The following is a 19,763-nucleotide window of genomic DNA, read 5'->3' as shown; positions in this document are numbered from 1 at the left end:
GGCGAAGACTGGGCCGACGTCGACGGTCTTGGCAGCAGCTGGACTGAAAAGAGCTGCTCCATCCTTTCGGCCCTCAGTCGTCGACCTTTCGTGGTCATTTCAGCACAGGATGAACACGCTTGGATGTTGTGATCCTTGCCGAGGCAAAGAACACACTCACCATGCGGATCAGTAATAGACATTGTTCTATTACAATTCGGGCATTTTTTGAACCCGGAGGCCATGGCGCCGGACCGCCGTCGACGGCGAACCCGAATTTTAGCGTTCCCAGCCGGGAATCGAAAGAGAAAAAAGTTACCAGCCGGTAACAAATGGGAAAAACCCCTCGATGGATAAAAATTTAATTGAAATTTTCTGATTTTTTGTGGAGATGAAATTTCACCTCAGACTCCAATCAAACCGCGAGGCTAACCGCTTCGCGGAAAAAAGAAGACTGAGGAGAGACCCCTGTGGCAGGGAATATCATAGCATGCTGGGCATGCTCAGTAGGCACTCCAGTGCCATTCAAAAGTTTCATAGAAACTTTGAGAGAAGTTTTCCGTACATAGGGCTCCATTATTGATGTCACCCATATGTGAGGACTAGCATCCTGCTTGTCCTGGGATAATCAAATAAATACATACATAGAACACTGGGTAATGCGGAGAGATTGACTTAATCCGCATTAGTGAATTTTCAGTCGCCTGAAAGTATGTGTGGGCTTTCATAATGCTTATACTTTTCATTGCATCAAAAAGAAAGGGGTTCCCGGATGGGACAGGGGGCGATATTGGAAACTACAAGCGAACACTGACATGTTAAAAAATGTGCCTACACAGCAGACATGCTGCTGACACGTGTACTTTATGCCTTCATTCAACACTGGTAAGCATGGGCCCATGCTTTTAGCTGCATCGCAAGCTGATATTCCAACACAATGTACAGCACCACCTTGGGTTTGAAACTTGGCTGAATTTGTTGCAGCTGAAAAGCAGACAAATATTTTTGCTGTTAAGTGCCCTCTTGAAAATGTATCCTGGTGTTTAGGCCACATCAAAGCATTTCTACATATGGAACATAGTGGCATTTAGAGTTTTGTAATTGCATTTCATTTATATTAAGTTTGTATGGCGTTCTTTACAGTAAGTGCGGTGGAATGCCTTATATCAAAGCCAGTTTCTCTCTGTGTCCTCTTTCAATTCGTGTGCATAAATTGACAAATCAGTAGAAAGTTTTACACACACAAGTTGACAAAGCACACAGACATACACTTCATTTCTAAAACAACCATTGTCTTCTTTGTCACACACACACACACACACACAAAAACGCACACAAATTCAAGCTCTCTCTCAAATACACACACAACAAGCCTGTATTCCACACCCAGACTCAAACAGAAACACATTCAAGCTCTTTCTTCCACACAAACATGCAAAGCTTCTGTCCCATACAAGGAGCCACCCACAAATCTTGCCTCTGTTATACGCACACAAAACACTACCTCTGGCTCACATACAGACACATAAACAAAATTTCACTCTTGCTCACATGGTGGCTATAATTTTTTCACCATTTTTAGATTGAGTTAACATTTTATTATTTGTTTTTTGTTTTCTCTGTTATTCTTTTAGGTTTGTTTTTTATTACTAATATTGTTTATCAAGCTTTGTTTCCACAGTTATTTCTTTCTTTGGTAGCACATTTTGCTAATGGGAGAGTAAAAGGACTAACAAATACACAAACAGCCTCCCACTGTCTCATACACACACACATTTTGGAAATTTGTGCTCAGTGTATAGAATGCCTTTGGAAATTGTGTACTCCAGAGAGTACACCTTTCCCTTCTCATTTTCCTAACATAGTAATGATGGCAGAAAAGGACCAAATGGCCCATCTAGTCTGCACAGCAAGCTTCTTATGGTAGTAACTGCCGCTCCGTGCAGGTTACCCCCATGTTACAGTTAAGGATAGTAATTGCCGCTCCATGCAGGTTACCCCCACGTTTCTGTTAAGGGTAGTAACTGCCGCTCCATGCAGGTTACCCCCATGTTACAGTTAAAGATAGTAACTGCTGCTCCATGCAGGTTTCCCCCATGTTACAGTTAAGGATCGTAACTGCCGCTCCGTGCAGGTTACCCCCATGTTACAGTTAAGGATAGTAACTGCCGCTCCATGCAGGTTACCCCATGTTACAGTTAAGGATAGTAACTGCCGCTCCATGCAGGTTACCCCATGTTACAGTTAAGGATAGTAACTGCCGCTGCATGCAGGTTACCCCATGTTACAGTTAAGGATCGTAACTGCCGCTCCGTGCAGGTTACCCCCATGTTACAGTTGAGGATCATAACTGCCGCTCCGTGCAGGTTACCCCCATGTTAGTGTTAAGGATAATAACTGCCTCCCCAAGTCTTATGATAACCCATAAAAAATTACTGCTAGCAACATTTTTACTGGGTGATGAGCCTTCTTGAAAATTGAGACAGTGCTGCTTGGCGTACTTTGCTTATGGTCTTGGCCATAGAAGCAGACCTAATCATAGCCTCAGAAACATTCTTTGGGCTGCGTTGTCATATTTATATGTATTTTCATTTTGTTTTTTATGCTTGGTTGCCATTTACTCTTAAGACCTCGCCAGCTGCATACGTTTGCCAGCTGTGCCCCATTTTAATGGTAGGTGAACTTCAGATGCTCTTCCAAAACTGACACCACTGAGGATCTGAAACCATCCAACGGGAACACAAGAAACTGCATGGCAAAAGTCCCTTAATGGAGGCGTGATCCTGGTATCCTTGTGGTGTTAGAGAGTAGAACTTGTACAGTCGTGTAAATAATAGCTGGGCACATTTCCCTTGAAAGATATTTCTCAGACGCTCATTTTTATAATGAAACTGAAAATACGAAAACTGAGCAGCAAAATCAAACTCAGATACATTGTTGTTTCTACAATATATAGCATTAGTTTCACACTATGAAAAAGAATCCACAATAGTGCTGCTGCTTTTAGGGCATATACTTTCTGACTGTAGCTTAATACACTTAGTTTTAAACGCAAATGTTTTTACTTTTCCACATTTGTGGAATGAGGGGAAAGGCCATGGGGGAGCAGTAGGTGGATGGAGAAGATGTGAGATGGTGAGGTGGAAGAGGAGAGGTGGGTATAAGGGAAAGGGCCTACAATAGAGGAAGGGTGGAAAGCATCCAAGATTGAGGTGGGGGGGGGAGAGAAAGAGGATAGAGGGAAAGGGCTCATTCTTCATTTTCTGCCCTGGACCCCAGAGTGTCTAACACCAGCCCTGGTTCTTTTATGTGGATATTTGTACAGAACAACCAGTGCATAGGTTTTCCTTAAAATAAGAGATTTTGTTATCCTTTTTACAATTTTCTTTTTTTTCCCTAGTATTTTAGAGGTAAATATTGTAAAAGGTTTGTCTGGGTGATTTTTAAGTTACCAGGACAAACCCCAGAGATTTCAATTTCTCCATCAACAAGCAGGCATGAATTAGCCATAACATGAGGGTGACTTCATCCCACCTAGCGCTCAGAACTCAATTAAAGTCTTACTGAGCATGCACAGGACTTCTTGCTCACGCATGCCACCTCATGAGCCCCTCAGTCTTTTCTTTGCTACTGTACGGATATAGTCTCAAGTCTCTTTCTTCTGTTTTGCCTTTCGGCTTTTGTTTTTGGCTGTTTTTCTGCCTTGTTGCAATTTTTCTTGCCATTGCCTTGGCTGTCCCTCAAAAGAACTTTTCAGTTCTTAAAAAGGAAGATCAGAAGATTATGGAGAAACCTAAAACCAAGAAGATCACAGTTAGTGATTTTAAGACCTGCACAAATATCCACATCAAGGAACCACTGCAACTGTTCCCGCTGCCTTAAAACATGCTGTAATTAAACCACTCCTCAAAAAACCCTCACTGAACCCTATCTGCCCTGCTACCTGTCATCCCATCTCCCTCCTCTTTTTTGCATCCATACTATTCGAACGTGCTATGTGATTAGATTGTGAGCTCTACGGAGAAGAGACTATTTCTTATATGTAAGCCTTTGTCGGGGGCAGTGGCGTACTAAGGGGGCGAGGGGGCGGTCCACCCTGGGTGACAGCCAGGAAGGGGATGCTATGGAGAGACTCCGACCTGAGGTCACTGGCGATATCCAACAGGCCGCAAACGGAGCCCATCCCACTCATGGCAGAAGAGGGAGGCCCAGCATGCCACAAGTGCAGCCCATCTTGGTCATGGCAGAAGACGAAGGAGGCCCAGCAGGCCATGAGCAGAGCCCATGCCTCTTGCAGCACAAGATGGAAGTCCAGACAGCTGTGAGCAGAGTCTATCCTGCTCAAGGCAGAAGTTGGAGGTGGCCCAGCGCACCATGAGCAGAACCCATCTCGTTCGTGACAGAAGATGGACACAGCCCAGTGCACTGCAAGCAGAGCCCTTTCTGCTCATGGCAGAAGACGGGAGAGGCTGGATAGCCACAGGAGGAGTCTATCCTGTCTACAGCTGAAGAGGGAGAGGCCCAGAATGACCGCAAGTGAGCCTATGTGATTGAGAGAGGAAGGGGTTTGAGTGTATATATGGGAGTGAGGGTGTGTGTTTGTGTGTGAGAGGGAGCCTGTGTGAAGGGATATGTATGTGTGAGAGAGAGAGAGAGAAATGGAGTCTGTATACAGGGACGTCTGAGAGTGTGTCCAAGAGAGAGAGGAAGCCTGGAGAAGGGGTATATGTATGAGAGAGAGAGAGAGAGCCTGTGAGAAGGGGTGTGTGTGTGTGTGTGTGAGAGAGAGAGAACCTGTGAGAAGGGGTGTGTGTGTGTGTGTGAGAGAGAGAGAGAGCCTGTGAGAAGGGGTGTGTGTGTGAGAGAGAGCCTGTGAGAAGGGGTGTGTGTGAGAGAGAGAGAGAGCCTGTGAGAAGGGGTGTGTGTGTGAGAGAGAGAGAAAGCCTGTGAGAAGGGGTGTGTGTGAGATAGAGGAAGCCTGTGAGAAGGGGTGTGTGTGTGTGAGAGAGAGAGGAAGCCTGTGAGAAGGGGTGTGTCTGTGAGAGAGAGAGGGGAACTGGAGACCACGGGGGGGGGGGGGGAGGGGATTGAGGAGTGAAACTTGGGAGGGTTCCAAAGTAAATATCTACCCCGGTTGTCGAATACTTTAGGTACGCCACTGGTCAGGGGTTTGCTGTTTCCCCTAGGGTCATAAAAGTATTTGTTAATCAGGGCTGCTCTCGCCATCCTTCCCCTTCTTCCTGCCCCTGCCAAGAGGTGAGCTCTTTCTATGGGGGGAAAGGAAATCCTTTCTGGCTCTCTCCTGATGTGAGTGACACTTTTCTGATGATGTAGTTTCTTCAGGGACAAACAGGCTGGACTCAGACTGGGTGTTCAACTTAAGTTTACAGATTATTTCCAAATGTTCAATCACTGTCCCACAAACATTCCACAAATGAAACGGTGCACCTGAACTATTTACATTGTCTCTCTGCTGGGGTGCTGGTGTCCATCTCTCTAGCCTTGGGAGGGAGTTTGCCACTGCCTACTCATCTGTGCAAACTGCCCAGTAGATTAGGGGAAATCTAGGGGGGAGCCCCACGCTATGAAAAGATCCTACCTGAGTCCTAAGTTCAGTCTGATGCCCACAGCCTGTGTCCTCATCCCTTTGGGGTGGAGATCTGGTTGAGAATCTCCCAAGGCTTGATGTTTCAACCTTGGTTGGCCTCTGTGGAAGAGAAGCCTGATGTTCCAGTACTTCCTCCAGCCTTCTATCTCCCTCCACAAGTGTGCAGAGGGGTGGGGGAAAAACCCACCGCACTAACAAAAAGGGGCTAAATCCAAATGTTTCTATCCTAAAGATCATATATTGGGGTGGTGCAGTCACTGGTCTTGCTTCCTCTAGGGAGTAGAGGGGTTGCTCACAGGTCTCCAGGCCCCTGCTCTCAGGGTTGAGGGGATTGCCCCTCTCCAGAGGGTATAGGATGTGCTTAAGAACAAGAAAACCAATCTAAAAGCTGACAAAATTCTACAAAAATCTCGCTCTCTCTTCAAAAAGAAGGTAGAGCCTCTCAGACAAGAAGTGTACTGATGAGGAATCTCTAAACGCAAAAAACCCCCCACCAAGCTAGTTAGTGAGCCCAACTCGGCAGGGAGAAATTAAATTGCACCTCATTCTTCAAAACCTGACTCAAAATGACCAAACTCTCTACCTCTAGCTCACTTTACTGTGTGCCCCTGGAATAACCAATCACAGTCAGCTCAGTGGAGAGACTGAAAGAAAATGGAAAATCCTCAGGCCTGGATTTGACAATAGGCAAACTAGGCCTGTGCCTAGGGCAGCAGAAATCTGGGGGAGCAGCAGGCTGGCTGAAAATTTGCTGCTTTTCAGCTCTGCTGAATCTCACTCAGCAAAGAGCAGCCCTCTGATTCCTGATCTAGCCCCTCACTTCCAGGGAGCTCTGGAGAAGATGCAGAGAAGGGCGACCAAAATGACAAAAGGGATGGAACAGCTCCCCTATGAGGAAAGACCCGGTATGGCAATTTCTTATGTTTTTATGAGCATGCAGGGGACAGAAGAGCCTGCAGCAGACAGAGCAAAGGGGGACCATTTTGGGGAGACTAGGAGAGGCTGAGCAGAGATCATTGGAGAGTGGGAAGAGAAGCTGGTGGTTGAGAGGGCGTCAACTAGGGGGTGTATGTCTGTGTGAGAAGGGAATAAGGGTAGGGGGGCAGTGTTCATGTGTGTGGGAAAGAGGGAGTTCATACCATGAGTGCATGTGTTTGTATGTGATATTGAGTGGGATGTGTAGTGAGTGGATGCAAGGAGGAGCAGGACTGGAGCATGGAAGGGACCCCTCCTCTCCTCCCCACCCACTGCAATTCAAATTCTTCCTCCCTTGATCTTAGATTCTCTCCTCCAGATCCTAGAACCACCTTTCCCCCCTACCATTCCCTTCTCCCCAGATCCTGGAACCCTCTCCCCAACCATTCCTACTCCCTCTTCCCCTTCCTTAATCCAGGAATCTACCTCCCTCTTCCATTTCCCATATCCATTCCTCCCCATCCCTAGTTCTCTTTCCTTCTCACGCTCCTCCCCCTTTCTCCTCTCCCCAACCCAGAGGTCTCCTCCCTGTTCTTACTTGAAATCACTTTTGTTCACCCAATAAAAATAAAATAAATTATACTAATACAGTGTAAAACTACTTTATTTTTATAATGTAATATAAAAGATAGAAATGTTTGCCAGTTTGCTTCAGAATATTTAATTTTTGCCAAAAGAAACTAGGGGACTGAGCCTTAGATCTACTGTGCCCTATTGTCCAACATTGGAAGGGGTGACAGGGGGTGATGGCACCAGCAGTGCCTAGGGATGCCAAAATCCTAAATCCATTTCTGAAAATCCTAATGCTGTTACTAGTCCTGATGGTTAGGGACCTAGGGTCATCTAATGGCTAACCGATGGGTCGGCCACATATATGTTCTTCTATAGTGCTGTGGTACATCAGGTAGTGCTGTAAAGTAGTAGTGTTGCTCACCTCCACTGTCTTGACTTTCTTTCATCTCAAGCCATTCTTGATCACCTCTAGTCTGGTTTTCGCCCTCTCCATGCTACAGAAATGGCCCTTGCCAAAGTTTCCAATGACCTGTTTATGGCTAAAGCCTCTTTGACCTATCTGCTGCTTTTGATTCTGTTGATCACCACCTACTCCTTGATACTCTGTACTCAGTTGGATTTCGGGACTCTGTCTTGTCTTGTTTTTCTTCTTACCTCTCCCATTGCACTTTTAGTGGATCCTCCTCTACCACCATCCCACTATCAATTTCTGTGCCTCAGGGCTCTCTGTTCTGGGCCCCTCTTCTCTCTCTACACTAATTCCCTTGGTGCTCTGATCTTTCATGGCTTTCAGTATCATCTTTATGCTGATGATTCCCAGATTTACCTTTCTGTACCAGAAATTTCATCAGAAATCTAGTCCCAAACCTCAGGCTGCTTTTTATATCCAACCACACCCTTAAACTCGACATGATCAAGACAGAACTCATCTTTTCCTCCAAACCCACTTCCCCCGTTCTCTATTTCTGTGGATAACACTATCATCCTGCCAGTCCCCTCAGACCATAAGCTTGGGGTCATCTTCAACTCCTCTCTTTTTGAAACTGCTTTTAAATCTTAACCCCTAATTATTCCGCTTACAGCCTTATTGATTTTAACCATTTTCTTAATAAATTAACTTCTTAGACTCTTTTTTCCCTGTTTGTTTGTCTTGATTAGATTATAAGCTCTACTGAAAAGGGACTCTCTTATATGTTTGCCCTACATCCAGTAGCACTATAGAAGTGATAAGTAGTAGTGGCATGTTGGAATTGCCCCAGAGTCTACTTTTAGCCTGTTAATTGGAAAGGTTTATCAGGATCCAATTTTAATTCTAGCTGTCCTCAGGTTTATGCAGTGCCACATCAAGTAGTTTGTGGGGGGTCTCTTTCACAGCTCAGCTATAATAGAAGCAGGGATTGTGGTAGCTATTCTAAGGAATTCAGGGGCTACCTATGCATGGTTTTTCTATTCTAAGCAGTATCTAAAAATTTTCAATAAATAAATAATCAATGTGATGCCTTAAACTCGCCCCTCCTGGGAAGAAGTGTAAGACATTTGATTTAACATTTAATAAGTACATGGATGGCTGCTAGTGTAGCATATGTTTCCTAGTTCTTAGATTCTGTAACTTCCAAGATTAAAGGCATTATAGTTTTCTCCTCTATGGTAGAATATGTTTCTGCCTTTCGTAATGAGGGTATTTTGATCTCTTCAATTTACCATAAACTGCTTAAGGATGCAGCTGATATTGCTATTAGCTCTTATGCTCTGGCAAACTGTTCCTTAAAGTGTCTGTTTCGCCTATTCCAGGCCTATTCCAGGCCTGTTTAGCCTATTCCAGGCCTGTTTAGCCTATTCCAGGCAGCCTATTCCAGGCCTGTTTCAGGATAAGAACATAAGAAGTGCCATGCTGAGTCTGTCCAAGTTCCATCGAGCCCAACATCCTGTCTCCGATAGTGATTTGTCTGGGACACAAACACATGACAGATCCCAAAAGGTTGGCTTTCCCAAATCTACCTGGCTAATAACTGCATATGCCCTTTTCCTTCAGGAGCTTGTCCAGTCCTCTTTATATTAGTTAACATGATAACATCCTCTGGCAACAGATTGCGTAGCTTGATTGTATACTGAATGAAAAAATACTACAGTTTGTTTTAAATCTGCTGGTTGCTAGTTTCATGGAGTGTCCCCCAGTCCTAGTATTGTTTGAAAGGGTAAATAACCTTTCCTTATTTACCCATTTTATCTCACTCATTATTTTATAAATCTCAATCATATCCCCTCTCACTTGTCTCTTCTCCAAGTTAATCTGTTTAACCTTTCTCCATAAGGGAGCTTTTCCAACCCCTTTATCATTTTTGTCGCCTTTCTCTGTATCTTTACTGCGTCTGCTATGTCTTTTTTGAGATGGGGGTAACCAGAACTGCTCACAGTGCTCAAGGTGCAGTCAGAACTCTAGATTCCATCCAAGACTTTCTGGACAGTACAGATAAATCTAACTCCCGCTAAATTCAGACACTCTCCATCTGAATATAGGACCAGTGTGGTCTTCAGAACTTATGAACATCATCTTTGGATTTTTCTTATGTTGGTCCAATAAAACTTGTTATAACTGTAAAGAATCCCAGGAGAAAACCAAAATCTGGAGTGCTCTAAGCTCTCTGAACAGACTTTGAATATTTTTCAGTCAGCCAGAAAGTAGTTTTAATTATAGTTTGTGATAAATGAAGCTAATTGGTCTAATTTTGTCATTTGAAATCTGAAGCCCTGAAAACTTGTGACCTTGCAGTCATATTTATATATTTCTCATTTCTTCTACTTGGGCTTGGAACTTTTGCAATCCATCAAATTGGGTTCTTATCCCTTAGTCAAGGCGTTTATGAAAGGAGTCATAAAACTGATACCAATAGAGCTTTTGACCTGCCTCATGTGATAGAGCCTTCATTTAAACTCACCAAAACCACACAGTTCCCCCACCCACATGTTGCGCCCATCGGTCGCAGACAGCTGCGACCTCTCATGCTCACCTCTTTTTTCCATGCACCGTCAATCATTGGGAGAATGGCGGCCTCCGCCAACCAACTCCGACTTCCCCGGGACAGAGTGGGCACTGCCAACCACCATCTTACTTCCGGCATCACCTAGGCGCGTGCGCAGGGCCTCCTTATGTATACGTCATGGCGAGAACCTCGGGGGAGTCCCCTCCCGATGACGTCAGCACCACTAGTATACTTATACTGACTGGCCCATTGCTAAGACAAGTTAGCAAGGAGTTCTCTCGCTTGTTAAATCCGCTCTAACTTGGATCTTCTGTTCCAGACTCTCCTCCTGGCATTTGGATGCTCCGAGTACCCGCTCCTTGGGGGCTCTTCCGTGTCTTGGCTATCCGCTCCTCGGTGGGCCCTCCTGCCTAGGACTTCCTGACCCGCTCCTCGGGTATCTCTACTGGGACTTCCTTGTGTGAGTACATTCTCCAACTTCTATCAACCTCACTGAAGATTCACACGTACCCCGTTCCTCGAGCCACTACCGTTCTTCAGTCTGACTACTCTACTTATCCTGTGCCTCAGGATATTGCTCCATCTATACAGAGTCTACGGCCTGGTTCCTGTATCACAGACCTCTGCCTCCTTGGCTCCTATAGTACAGTTTCCTCAGTATATCCCGCGCTGCGGGCCACTACCGTATCTGTACTCAGAGGAATTTCCATCAGCCTGCAGGAATCTCCTGGTGTATCCCACGCTGCGGGCCACTACCGGAGCTTCGTATCTACATCATCATCTTGACTACTGTATTTGCTTAAAGATTGTGTTTGTTACATTTGCCGCTCCTTGGGTTATGTACTATATTTTCTCCCTAATAAAGTCTCTCTCACAGCTGTGTCCTACGTCGCTGAGACCACGCCCACCAACGGTGAGGCCCACGGGGCTCCTCCCTGTGGGCAGAGACACCTCTCACCTCGGCCCGGGGTTCACAACTTCATCAAAACCATAACACCACACAAGCACACACTTTGCAAGATAGCTTTTCTTCTGGGGATTACAAGCTTTGATTGTCTGAATCATTCCTATTACTTAACAAGGCCAAGTCTTCCTGTCCCATTATGTGGACTCTTAATCCAAAGCCCCAGTCTGTGCCTCCAGGCTGCCCCATGCAGGGCCTTGAAAACTTGTACAGAAATGTAGACAGGCACATAGACTGTTTTTTGACATGCTTCCGCTCTAGTCATGATACGTAGCGGGGTTAGTTTCATACTTGGGTGCTGAAGAAAGCTTCCTGTGTATTTTATCTGATATTACCAATAATAATTATACTTTTTTTTTTAATTAAACTTTTTTGTCTTCTCTCATAGTTTTTCTGGTGTTGAGTCTTTTTCTCTGCTTGACATGTTGCCAATTTTCATTCTTACATTCTTCTTCTGTTTGCGACATTTATTTCTATGCTGTGTAGCTTCTTTGCAATAATTACTTTAAACAATAGCCACAAAATATAAGTACTTAAAATTTGAAGCCTTTTATGCTGCTTTACTATATTAAAGCAGAACGTAAAAAAATAATGCTGCTTTTTCTAAGAAGTCCCAAGTAATTGTAATTTTCAACTGTGTGCTTTGTCTGTTGTTCAAGGGGCAATTATACAAATTATTACAATTTCTTTCATTTCTTTGTTCTTTTTTTCTGTCTTATAGGTTGCTTTGGAGATACTGCTGCTAAGAAAGCAAATCAAGTTGAAGTGTCATCCTTTAACAAATTACCATTATGCTGGTAGGTCCCTAAACTCTGAAGTAAGATACTAATGGAAAATCATTTAGGAAAAGGACAGTTGTCATCTTTCTGAGAACAACGCAGGGTTTTCCACTTACAAAGAAGTAGCAGTAATTACCTTGTTTGATTACTTAACTACGCCAAATCGGAGGCCCTGGCCTTAAATGCCCATCTTCCGGACACGTGGGGTGGGCCCTTTCCCTTTCGGTGGGCCCCGGGCAAAATCAAATATTTAGAGGTCTGGATTCCCCCGGATTTGAAACAGCTGTACACTTTGAATATTTCTCCCTGCATTGCCAGGCTACAGGGGCAACTGAGGTTATGGACGCCACTGCCGCTTTCGCTTCTTGAAAGGTGTGCATTGGTTAAGATGGTGCTGGTGCCCAAGCTTCTCGATCTCCTGCACATGGTCCCCTGTTGGCTGACGGTGAGGGATATTCGGCGTTTGCACTCTAGTATACAACAATTTTTATGGCAGGGGAAACGTGCGTGACTTGCCTATACGGCAGTGGAGCACTCTCGGGAACGTGGGGGGCTTAATATGCCGGACGTCCGGCTCTATAATGTAGCCTGCCAACTCCGGTTTGTAGGAGAATGGCTTACGGGGTCTTATCACTATTGTGATGCGGGGATGCTGGACCGCATGTCCACTCCTGGCTCCTCTCTGAATCTTATTCAACTGCGAGTGGAACAGCGCCGCACTGCAAGCTACCCTAGAGTATTGCTTTACCACTGTATAAGAGCCTGGCGATGGCTGCGCAGGCTTAATAGCTTGACAGGTGTTTGGTCCCTGCTAATCCCTTTTACAAAGAACATAGAATTTCTGCCAGGCCGAGACAATAGTCCGGTGTTTCACTCTTGGGCAGAGAAGGGGGTGTTGTTTGCCTTTCGCCTGTATGATCCTGAATCTCGAATATTGCTGGACTTTGCTACATTGGCAAGAACTTTTCAATTGCCGCCCAAACAATTCTACGCCTTTCTCCAAGCTCGCCATTATTTGCATTCATTGCTTGGATGTCTACTGTACTGGAGGCAGAGGTAAAGTTCGCAAATGCCGTTTTTGATACAGCCTACCTGAGAAATACAATTACGGGTTGGAAGATGTTGGGACAGAGGCTCTATAATATGGATCCTGTGGCCCGCCTGGCTACACAGTGGTCTACAATGTTGGCTTCCCCTGTTACAGGGAGACAGATGACGGCTTGTTTTAAGGACATCCACCAACTACTGCCTGATCTTGGCCTCCGGGAAGTACAATTTAAAATTTTGCACTGCCTTTATTACGACGATGTTCGCTGGTTTAAAATGCGGCTAGCTACCTCATCCTCCTGTATTAAATGTGGTAGCGTGGATGACACACTGCTTCACCGACTTCTTGACTGTCCGTTATTCCAGTCCTTTTGGTGGGCATTCTGGCAGTGGTGGGGGCCTGTACTGGTGCTTCCCTTACCATCAATGGCCGAATGTTGCTAACAAGTGTCTCACCCAGACTTTTGCCGGGTAGCCACTCGAAGGCTAAATTTGAGCACGTGGCCTTCATGATAGCTTGTCGAACTATACTGGCCGTCTGAACGGAGCCGTTGGCGATTCTCTCGGTCGACACCTGGTTTGGCAGGATGGCTTCCATAGCACAATTGGAGAGATTGGATTTTTTGGCTGGCAAGAGACCACCGGACAATGTCTACTGTACCTGCTGGTCTACTTGCTTCAATGCCTTCCCTAAGGCTCTTCAAGATGGACTGCACCTTAATGGCTACACACTGCACTGGTCCTCCAAGGTGGGAGGGGGTGGGGGGGTAGGGTGTGAATGATGGTTGCCTGCGGTGTGCTTGGGGGTTGCTGGGGGGGGGGGGCAAGGGGGAGGGGATTTTGGTGGTAAATAGAAAACTCAGGGCTTGGCGGTACTGTGAGACCTGTTTCTTGTTTTATTATTACGGTTGTAACAGTTCAACAGTTCTTGTGACCCAGGTTGTGGGTTTGACATTCCTGTATTCCGTTTTCCCTGTTAATAAAAAAGTATTTTGAAAAAAAAACAAAAACGAAAAAAACAAAGAAGTAGCAGTGAACACTCGTCTAGCCTATGTCAAAGGATCTTTTTGTGGAATTCATATTTTTGTCTTTCGAAGTATAATGGGAATAGAATACAGTCGAAGGTTCTGCGGAAGATTCTGTAATGTCATCTTCTTTGGACCGTATCATCCCATCTCTTCTTGTTGGCCTTTCATTAAGCATCCTTATTTAAAGATATTTTTCTCCGGGTAAAAAGAGCATCCTGAGCGCATTCATTTCTCGTCTGTTGGCACTGCACAATAATATTCCAAGCACATCCCTATCTCATCCATTGACAGCCTTTATCCTACCACTATAGAACCTTAATTAATTTGTGTATTTTCTGCGGACTCTATTATTTTACTTGCCAGTCCTATATCATTCCTGTCCTTGGTGACTGGCATTGCATGCTTTGATGGGGGTAAAGTAATCAAAATGGTAGGGATAGGGGTGGAAGCGGGGAACAGGGAGGAAAGAGGGAACAAAACGTACAGGGTAAAATACAGGGGTACTGTATTTACCCACTGCTATAGTTTACTATTAAAAGTCCTGATTTGGAGCCCAAGATTTATGGATCCATGTTAATTACTGTTTTTCTTGTAAGTCAAGAGAATTTTGACAGTCGTGGAACGCTAGTAATTCCCTGTGCACCTCTAAAGTTAATTTAAAAAACAACTTGCTGGCTATTTGTTTGGTAGAGTTCTGTATTGTAAAGTTCCGGTTTACATTTTATGAATGGTTTATTGGAAGCCACTTAGGACATTGGATCCTGCGGCCTACAAATCTGTTCAGTAGACTTTCTTCAGAGCTCAGTTTATAAGCCTGATTGAGTTTCTTTTGACGTTTTGCTGTGCTGCGCTCCTCCCCTCCCCATTTTTTTGTTTCTTCCCGTGCTGCGCTTTGTGAACCTGCTGACCCCCAGAGCGGAAGGGAAAACCTGTTTTTGGAGGCCCTAACCCCTTCAGGGCCCTTTTCTACCAGTGGGGGTTCTTCACCGCTGCAGCCTGCAGCTGTACTCCCTCCCAGCACCCTCCCATGATCCTTTAGCACCCAGAAATGGATGTAGCATACATTATAAAATGTCCTGGGGCTGTATTAGTGTTCTTATTACAAAAAAAAATGATTTAAGAAAAACTTAAGTGATCTAGAATTGTGACACATAAACAGCCATATCCTGCACTGACAGGCAAATGAAGAGTTAAATATGGGGCAAAATGCTTAGTCTGGGGAAACTTCCCATACTAAGCAATGAAAGTAAGGCTCAAGTTATAAATTCCCTTTCTTCCATTCAGTGGAAGTAAAAAAAACTGACCACCTCTATCAGCCGCCTAATCCAGTATAACATTCCCCTTCTGGTATTTAAAGTTTTAATGGCACTGCTGCCACTTCCAGTCACTCTGACATCCTCACAGTCAGATCCCAAAAAACTGACCACATTTGGGTAACAGAACCTCACTGTCTACCTGCTCCCACTGTTTAGGACGGCCCTCTCTCTCTCTTACTGTTGTCCATAGCCTCGCTGGCTTTGTAAGTATTGTGAGATACTGTGTATGGCAGTGGTGCATAGAATAAAATCAGATAATTGTAAATTTTTTTTGTATTTAAAATCACTTTCTTTTACAAGCAGAGACTGCTGGCAATGGCTTGCACTGAAGACTTCCCTAAAGTACACTTAAAAATAGCTGACCTATTTTTTACCCCCCTCTTTCCTGATTAGCATTCGCAGCCTGAAACCTGAAAAATGTATTGTTGCAATGCACATAAAAACCTGCAAGAAAGTCAGCTGGGCAGGCCAGCGTCAAAAGGAAAGGTGTCTTCAGAAGAGAGCCCATAGCTTGCATTACAGAACTGCAAGAGTAACTTCGACTTACGCAAGAAACCTCTTGATAGAGCGGGTCCTGATTTTGCTGTCTTTCCCGAGGGGTTATCAGTAAGTTTCCAGAAAAGGTTTCTAGTCCGCACACTTCTGCTCCTTTCGTTCCCAAGTCAGACTGTTCTCTCTCTCTCATGCTTGTTGTTTTGGGCGGTCCAAGGTGTGCAAGATCGGGCAGCTCGGTGCACAAACAGCTAAGCCTGTTCAGGAAAAAGGCTGTGCGAGGTTTTTGTTTCACAGTACGTGAGAAAACAGCCTGGCCCGTTCGCTAGCGCCCTGGGAATGGTGTGGGCCGATGAAAATCAAAAACGTGTTCGTACCAAAGGCAGAAAATACCTGATGGGGCTGTGCTTGAAAGTTTCATTATGATAAATGTGATATGTCATTTGGCACCACTGTATCTGTAGTCATGGAAACAAGCACTTTCAAGAGACCTTAAATTCATTCTATTGTCTTATGTACAACATTGAGGAAAGCAATTAAGTATGAAAATATCCTGCTTTGCTACAGCTGTGCTGAAATCTCTTTCATGTTGAATTTATAGCATGGAAGGGGAAGGAAGAGAGAATTCGGTCCAGGCTGCAGCCAGCATTGACTCTGTTTAGTGATGTAATGTGTTTGGGGAATAAAACTGAGAAACTAGAAAGAAACCTGCTTGTTTTTAAATCTCTCCCTGTGCGGAGGTTTCTGCTTATCCTTGATTAACCCTCAACATGTACCAATGTGAATTGTAATGAGGATGTGACCCAGTTAAAAACAAGGCATTGATCTGAACCTGGCTTTTCCCGTCAACAAATTTAAAGAAACAGTAACTGTTAGATTTAATGCGAGCAGGAGGGCCCCGCGAACAGCTTCACTCACCCACTGCCGGCCGGATGCTGGTTCCGCCCTCCAACACGGCCTGGAACACCGCCGATCTCCCCAACGCCGCCTGTGCTCTAATTTTAAAGGGCCCGTGGTGGGAAAGGCCACAGCGCCCTCTGATGATGTAGTCTTTCAGCTGCCCTATAAAAGAGCTCTTCAATTCTGCAACAAGGCCTTCGCAAGGTCTCTTGTTCCTGGTCTGCTGTGGTTGTCTGTTCCTGGTCCTCTGTTCAGTGTCTTCAGTTTGGTTCTCATTCTTGTGGTCTTCAGTAGTCTTTGTTCTGTTCCAGGTTCTTGGTGGTCTTCTGTGCTGGGTCCACCTTCACTGGATTGAGTCTTCAGAGTCCTCTTGGTTGTAGAGCCTGTTTCTAGTCTCAGAGATCCGAATACCTGAGTTCTTGTTCTTCGAGAGCTTGTTCCAGCCTGCGGCCCATCCTGGTCTTCAGTGCCCACACGGTCCTTGTCTTGATCTTCACCTGGCTCTTTGTCCTTGTCTGGATCCTTGACTTCAGCCTTTGTTTGGTTCTTTGTCGTTGCCTGGTCTCTTGTCTTTAGCCTGCTATGGTTTTCAGCCTGGTTCTTGGTTCCACGTCTCCAGCTTGGCTCCACTTCTGTCTTTGGTTCCAGCTTGCTGCTGCCACAGTCTTGGTTCCTATCTTCAGTGGATCCTTGTCATTGCCTGTCCTGTGCTTGGATACATTCATCCACCGGCGGCGCAGGCCTTGTGGTATCTGTCTTCAAGGTTGTGCTGTGGCACAAGGGCTCATGTATGCCTATAGTCCGAAAGGGCTTTGGGAGTGGCCAGAGGGCTACCCCTAGAGACCAGCCCTGGCTGCTGGTCCCCTGACAGTAAATAAATTCAAGACAGCTTGTTTGTCCTGACAAGGTGAAAATGCATCTCTGTAGGGGAAATACATTTGAATCCCTCAACAGTAACCTGGGCTAACTTACTTTTAACAGCAGCAGGGGCTTTATGAAACTTGTCTGCAGAGCTGTGACGTACATTCTGCCCCTTCAGTGGGAAGCAGGAAATGTACAGACATCACTGACTGTTCTGCTGCTTTTGGCATAAAATGGATGCTCAAAGCAGCTGGAGAGGAGGAGGTCTTGTGGAAAAAGATGTAGCATAGAGGGCTAAGCAGAGAGTAGGAGGAAAGTAAGGAGTTTAGTTTTGGCCAAACTGAGCACAGTTCACTGTGAGATCAATATTCAAAGGCCTTACTCAGCTAATTCATTATCCAGGCAAACTTTAGCTGGATAAAAAGAACTGGTGACAGAGGCATTCCAGGGTTATGATTAAAATTTAGCCAGTGAGCGCTGATATTTAGTGCCACTCAGCTAAAGTCACCAGGGGAAGTCCGGCCATAAAAATACCTGCCCTAGCGTTATCCAGGTAACTTTCAGCAAGTGAATTCTGTATATTTCTTTCTATTTGGGAGTTTGCTTGATTGTGCTTTGAAATCAATTTCTTTCTGTTTGGAGTATGATAGAGCTGTTTTCTTGTTTGCTTCACCAACCCACTCCTGTGTCAAATCTACATTTGCAGACTATTGCTCAATTAGGGGGCAGAGAGAATATTTACATAATATGAACCAACTAATGCTGTGGAAAAATGAGCGTAAAATAAGCCCTCACTCAAATTTAGTATATTGATTATTGCCCATTTAGGGGTTAGGGAAAGTATTTATGCATAGTAAGAAGGAATTAGTGGCTTCACACTAATAAGTGCAAAATTAACCCTGCCTTAAAGAAATAGCAAGTCTGTTATAAATCATTGGAAAACAGATTAGGACATTGGTAGGAGAAAATAGTGCTAGGAAGAGGAGAATAAGTAAGTGACTTAAGTCAAATTTTGGTCATCTGCAAACTGAACAAAAATTAAGTAAATTTCAGGGGGAGCTTGATTGGTAGCATCTTATTAGATCTTTGTGATACTTATTTCTAGTCGGGCAGGTTTACTTTTGTATTCTAAGCAACAAAAATCTGCAAAGGGAGACACACTAAACTACATACCTTATAGATACTTAAGTTCCTGTTCAGGTCAGTATTTAGCAGTATGACAAGTTAGCTGTCATACTGCTAATTTGTCATGGATATTCAGTGGTGCACTGCCAATTAGGCACTCTGCTGAATGTAGCCAGATAAAGTCCTAGTTAGCTGGATAAACATATCTGGCTACCTTTAGGACTGCTTTCCGGCCGACCAGATTTACCTGGATAAGTTATGCAGATCTGAATATTGGATAAGTTATCTGCCTAACATAACTCTGCCCCAGATTGCCTCCAACTTATCGGGTGTTGTGGGTTTTGAGTCGCCAGCCCTGAAGTTGGTGGTGGATTGGAGCTCTGTAGAGAGGAATTGGGGAAGCTGTAGTGTTTTTACTTTCCCAATCATTGTGGGCTGGGTTATGCCTAACCAGACTCCCATTGTCTATAGGTAAACCCACCCTATTCACCCAGGTGTTCTTAAGTGCTAACCAACAGAGAGTTCTCTACTGGCACAACAGCTCCTGAGCCCTTATTGCTGAGTCTGCACCAGGCTGCGCTGATGCAGGGAGAGCACTAGATGTAGTGTACTTGGATTTCACCAAGGCCTTTGACATGATTCTGCACAGAAGACTTATAAATAAATCGTGCAGCCTTAGTATGGCTCTAGAGTGACAGTATTATGGTTTTGGACCCTTAGAATGAGTTCATGCAGTCTGCAGGAGGAGTCCTGTAGGACCCCACCATTGACAGGTGGACCTGAACAAGGCAAAGGCCCAACTGGAGCTTCTCCTTTACCAGCCCACATTCCCCTCTGGTTGAGCCTTTGGGTGCCGGGTCCAGCAGGTCTTAGGTGGGGGCTTCTGCTGAAAGTCGAGGTATCTGAGTCAGAGTAGGAGTAGGTGAGGCATAGCCGGTGGCAGGCAAAGATCAATGGCAAGTGTCAATCAGGAGAATCCAGAGGTGGGCAATGGTCAGTGGCAGGTAGTGATCAGAAGTATCCAGAAGTCAGGCCGAGGTCAATATCAGGTATCCATCCGAAGAGCATGGTGGGACGGATAGGCAGGGCAGGAAGGCAAGGAGCAGAACAGGCAGGAAAGCAGAGAAGACAAACTGGAGGACTGAAAAACTAAAGACACAGAGGCTAGGCTGAAGTACTGAAGACACAGAAGCTG

At 45.0% G+C, this 19,763-nt stretch overlaps 1 protein-coding gene across 5 annotated transcripts in view; it reads left to right on the top strand.

Moving 5' to 3' along the window:
• TRERF1 (transcriptional regulating factor 1) overlaps positions 1 to 19,763 on the top strand; it is a 394,859-nt gene that overhangs the window by 330,816 nt on the left and 44,280 nt on the right. For all 5 annotated transcript variants that reach the window (XM_029593303.1, XM_029593302.1, XM_029593299.1 and 2 more), the window contains one exon: positions 11,742 to 11,817. In XM_029593303.1, the coding sequence (XP_029449163.1) occupies positions 11,742 to 11,817 (76 nt within the window). The remainder of the gene's footprint in view (positions 1 to 11,741; positions 11,818 to 19,763) is intronic.

The sequence above is a fragment of the Rhinatrema bivittatum genome, chromosome 3, assembly GCF_901001135.1.
Source record: "Rhinatrema bivittatum chromosome 3, aRhiBiv1.1, whole genome shotgun sequence".
Taxonomy (NCBI): Eukaryota; Metazoa; Chordata; class Amphibia; order Gymnophiona; family Rhinatrematidae; genus Rhinatrema; species Rhinatrema bivittatum.
The sequence above is the reverse complement of the archived record's forward strand: the minus strand, read 5'-3'. Positions and strand labels throughout refer to the sequence as shown.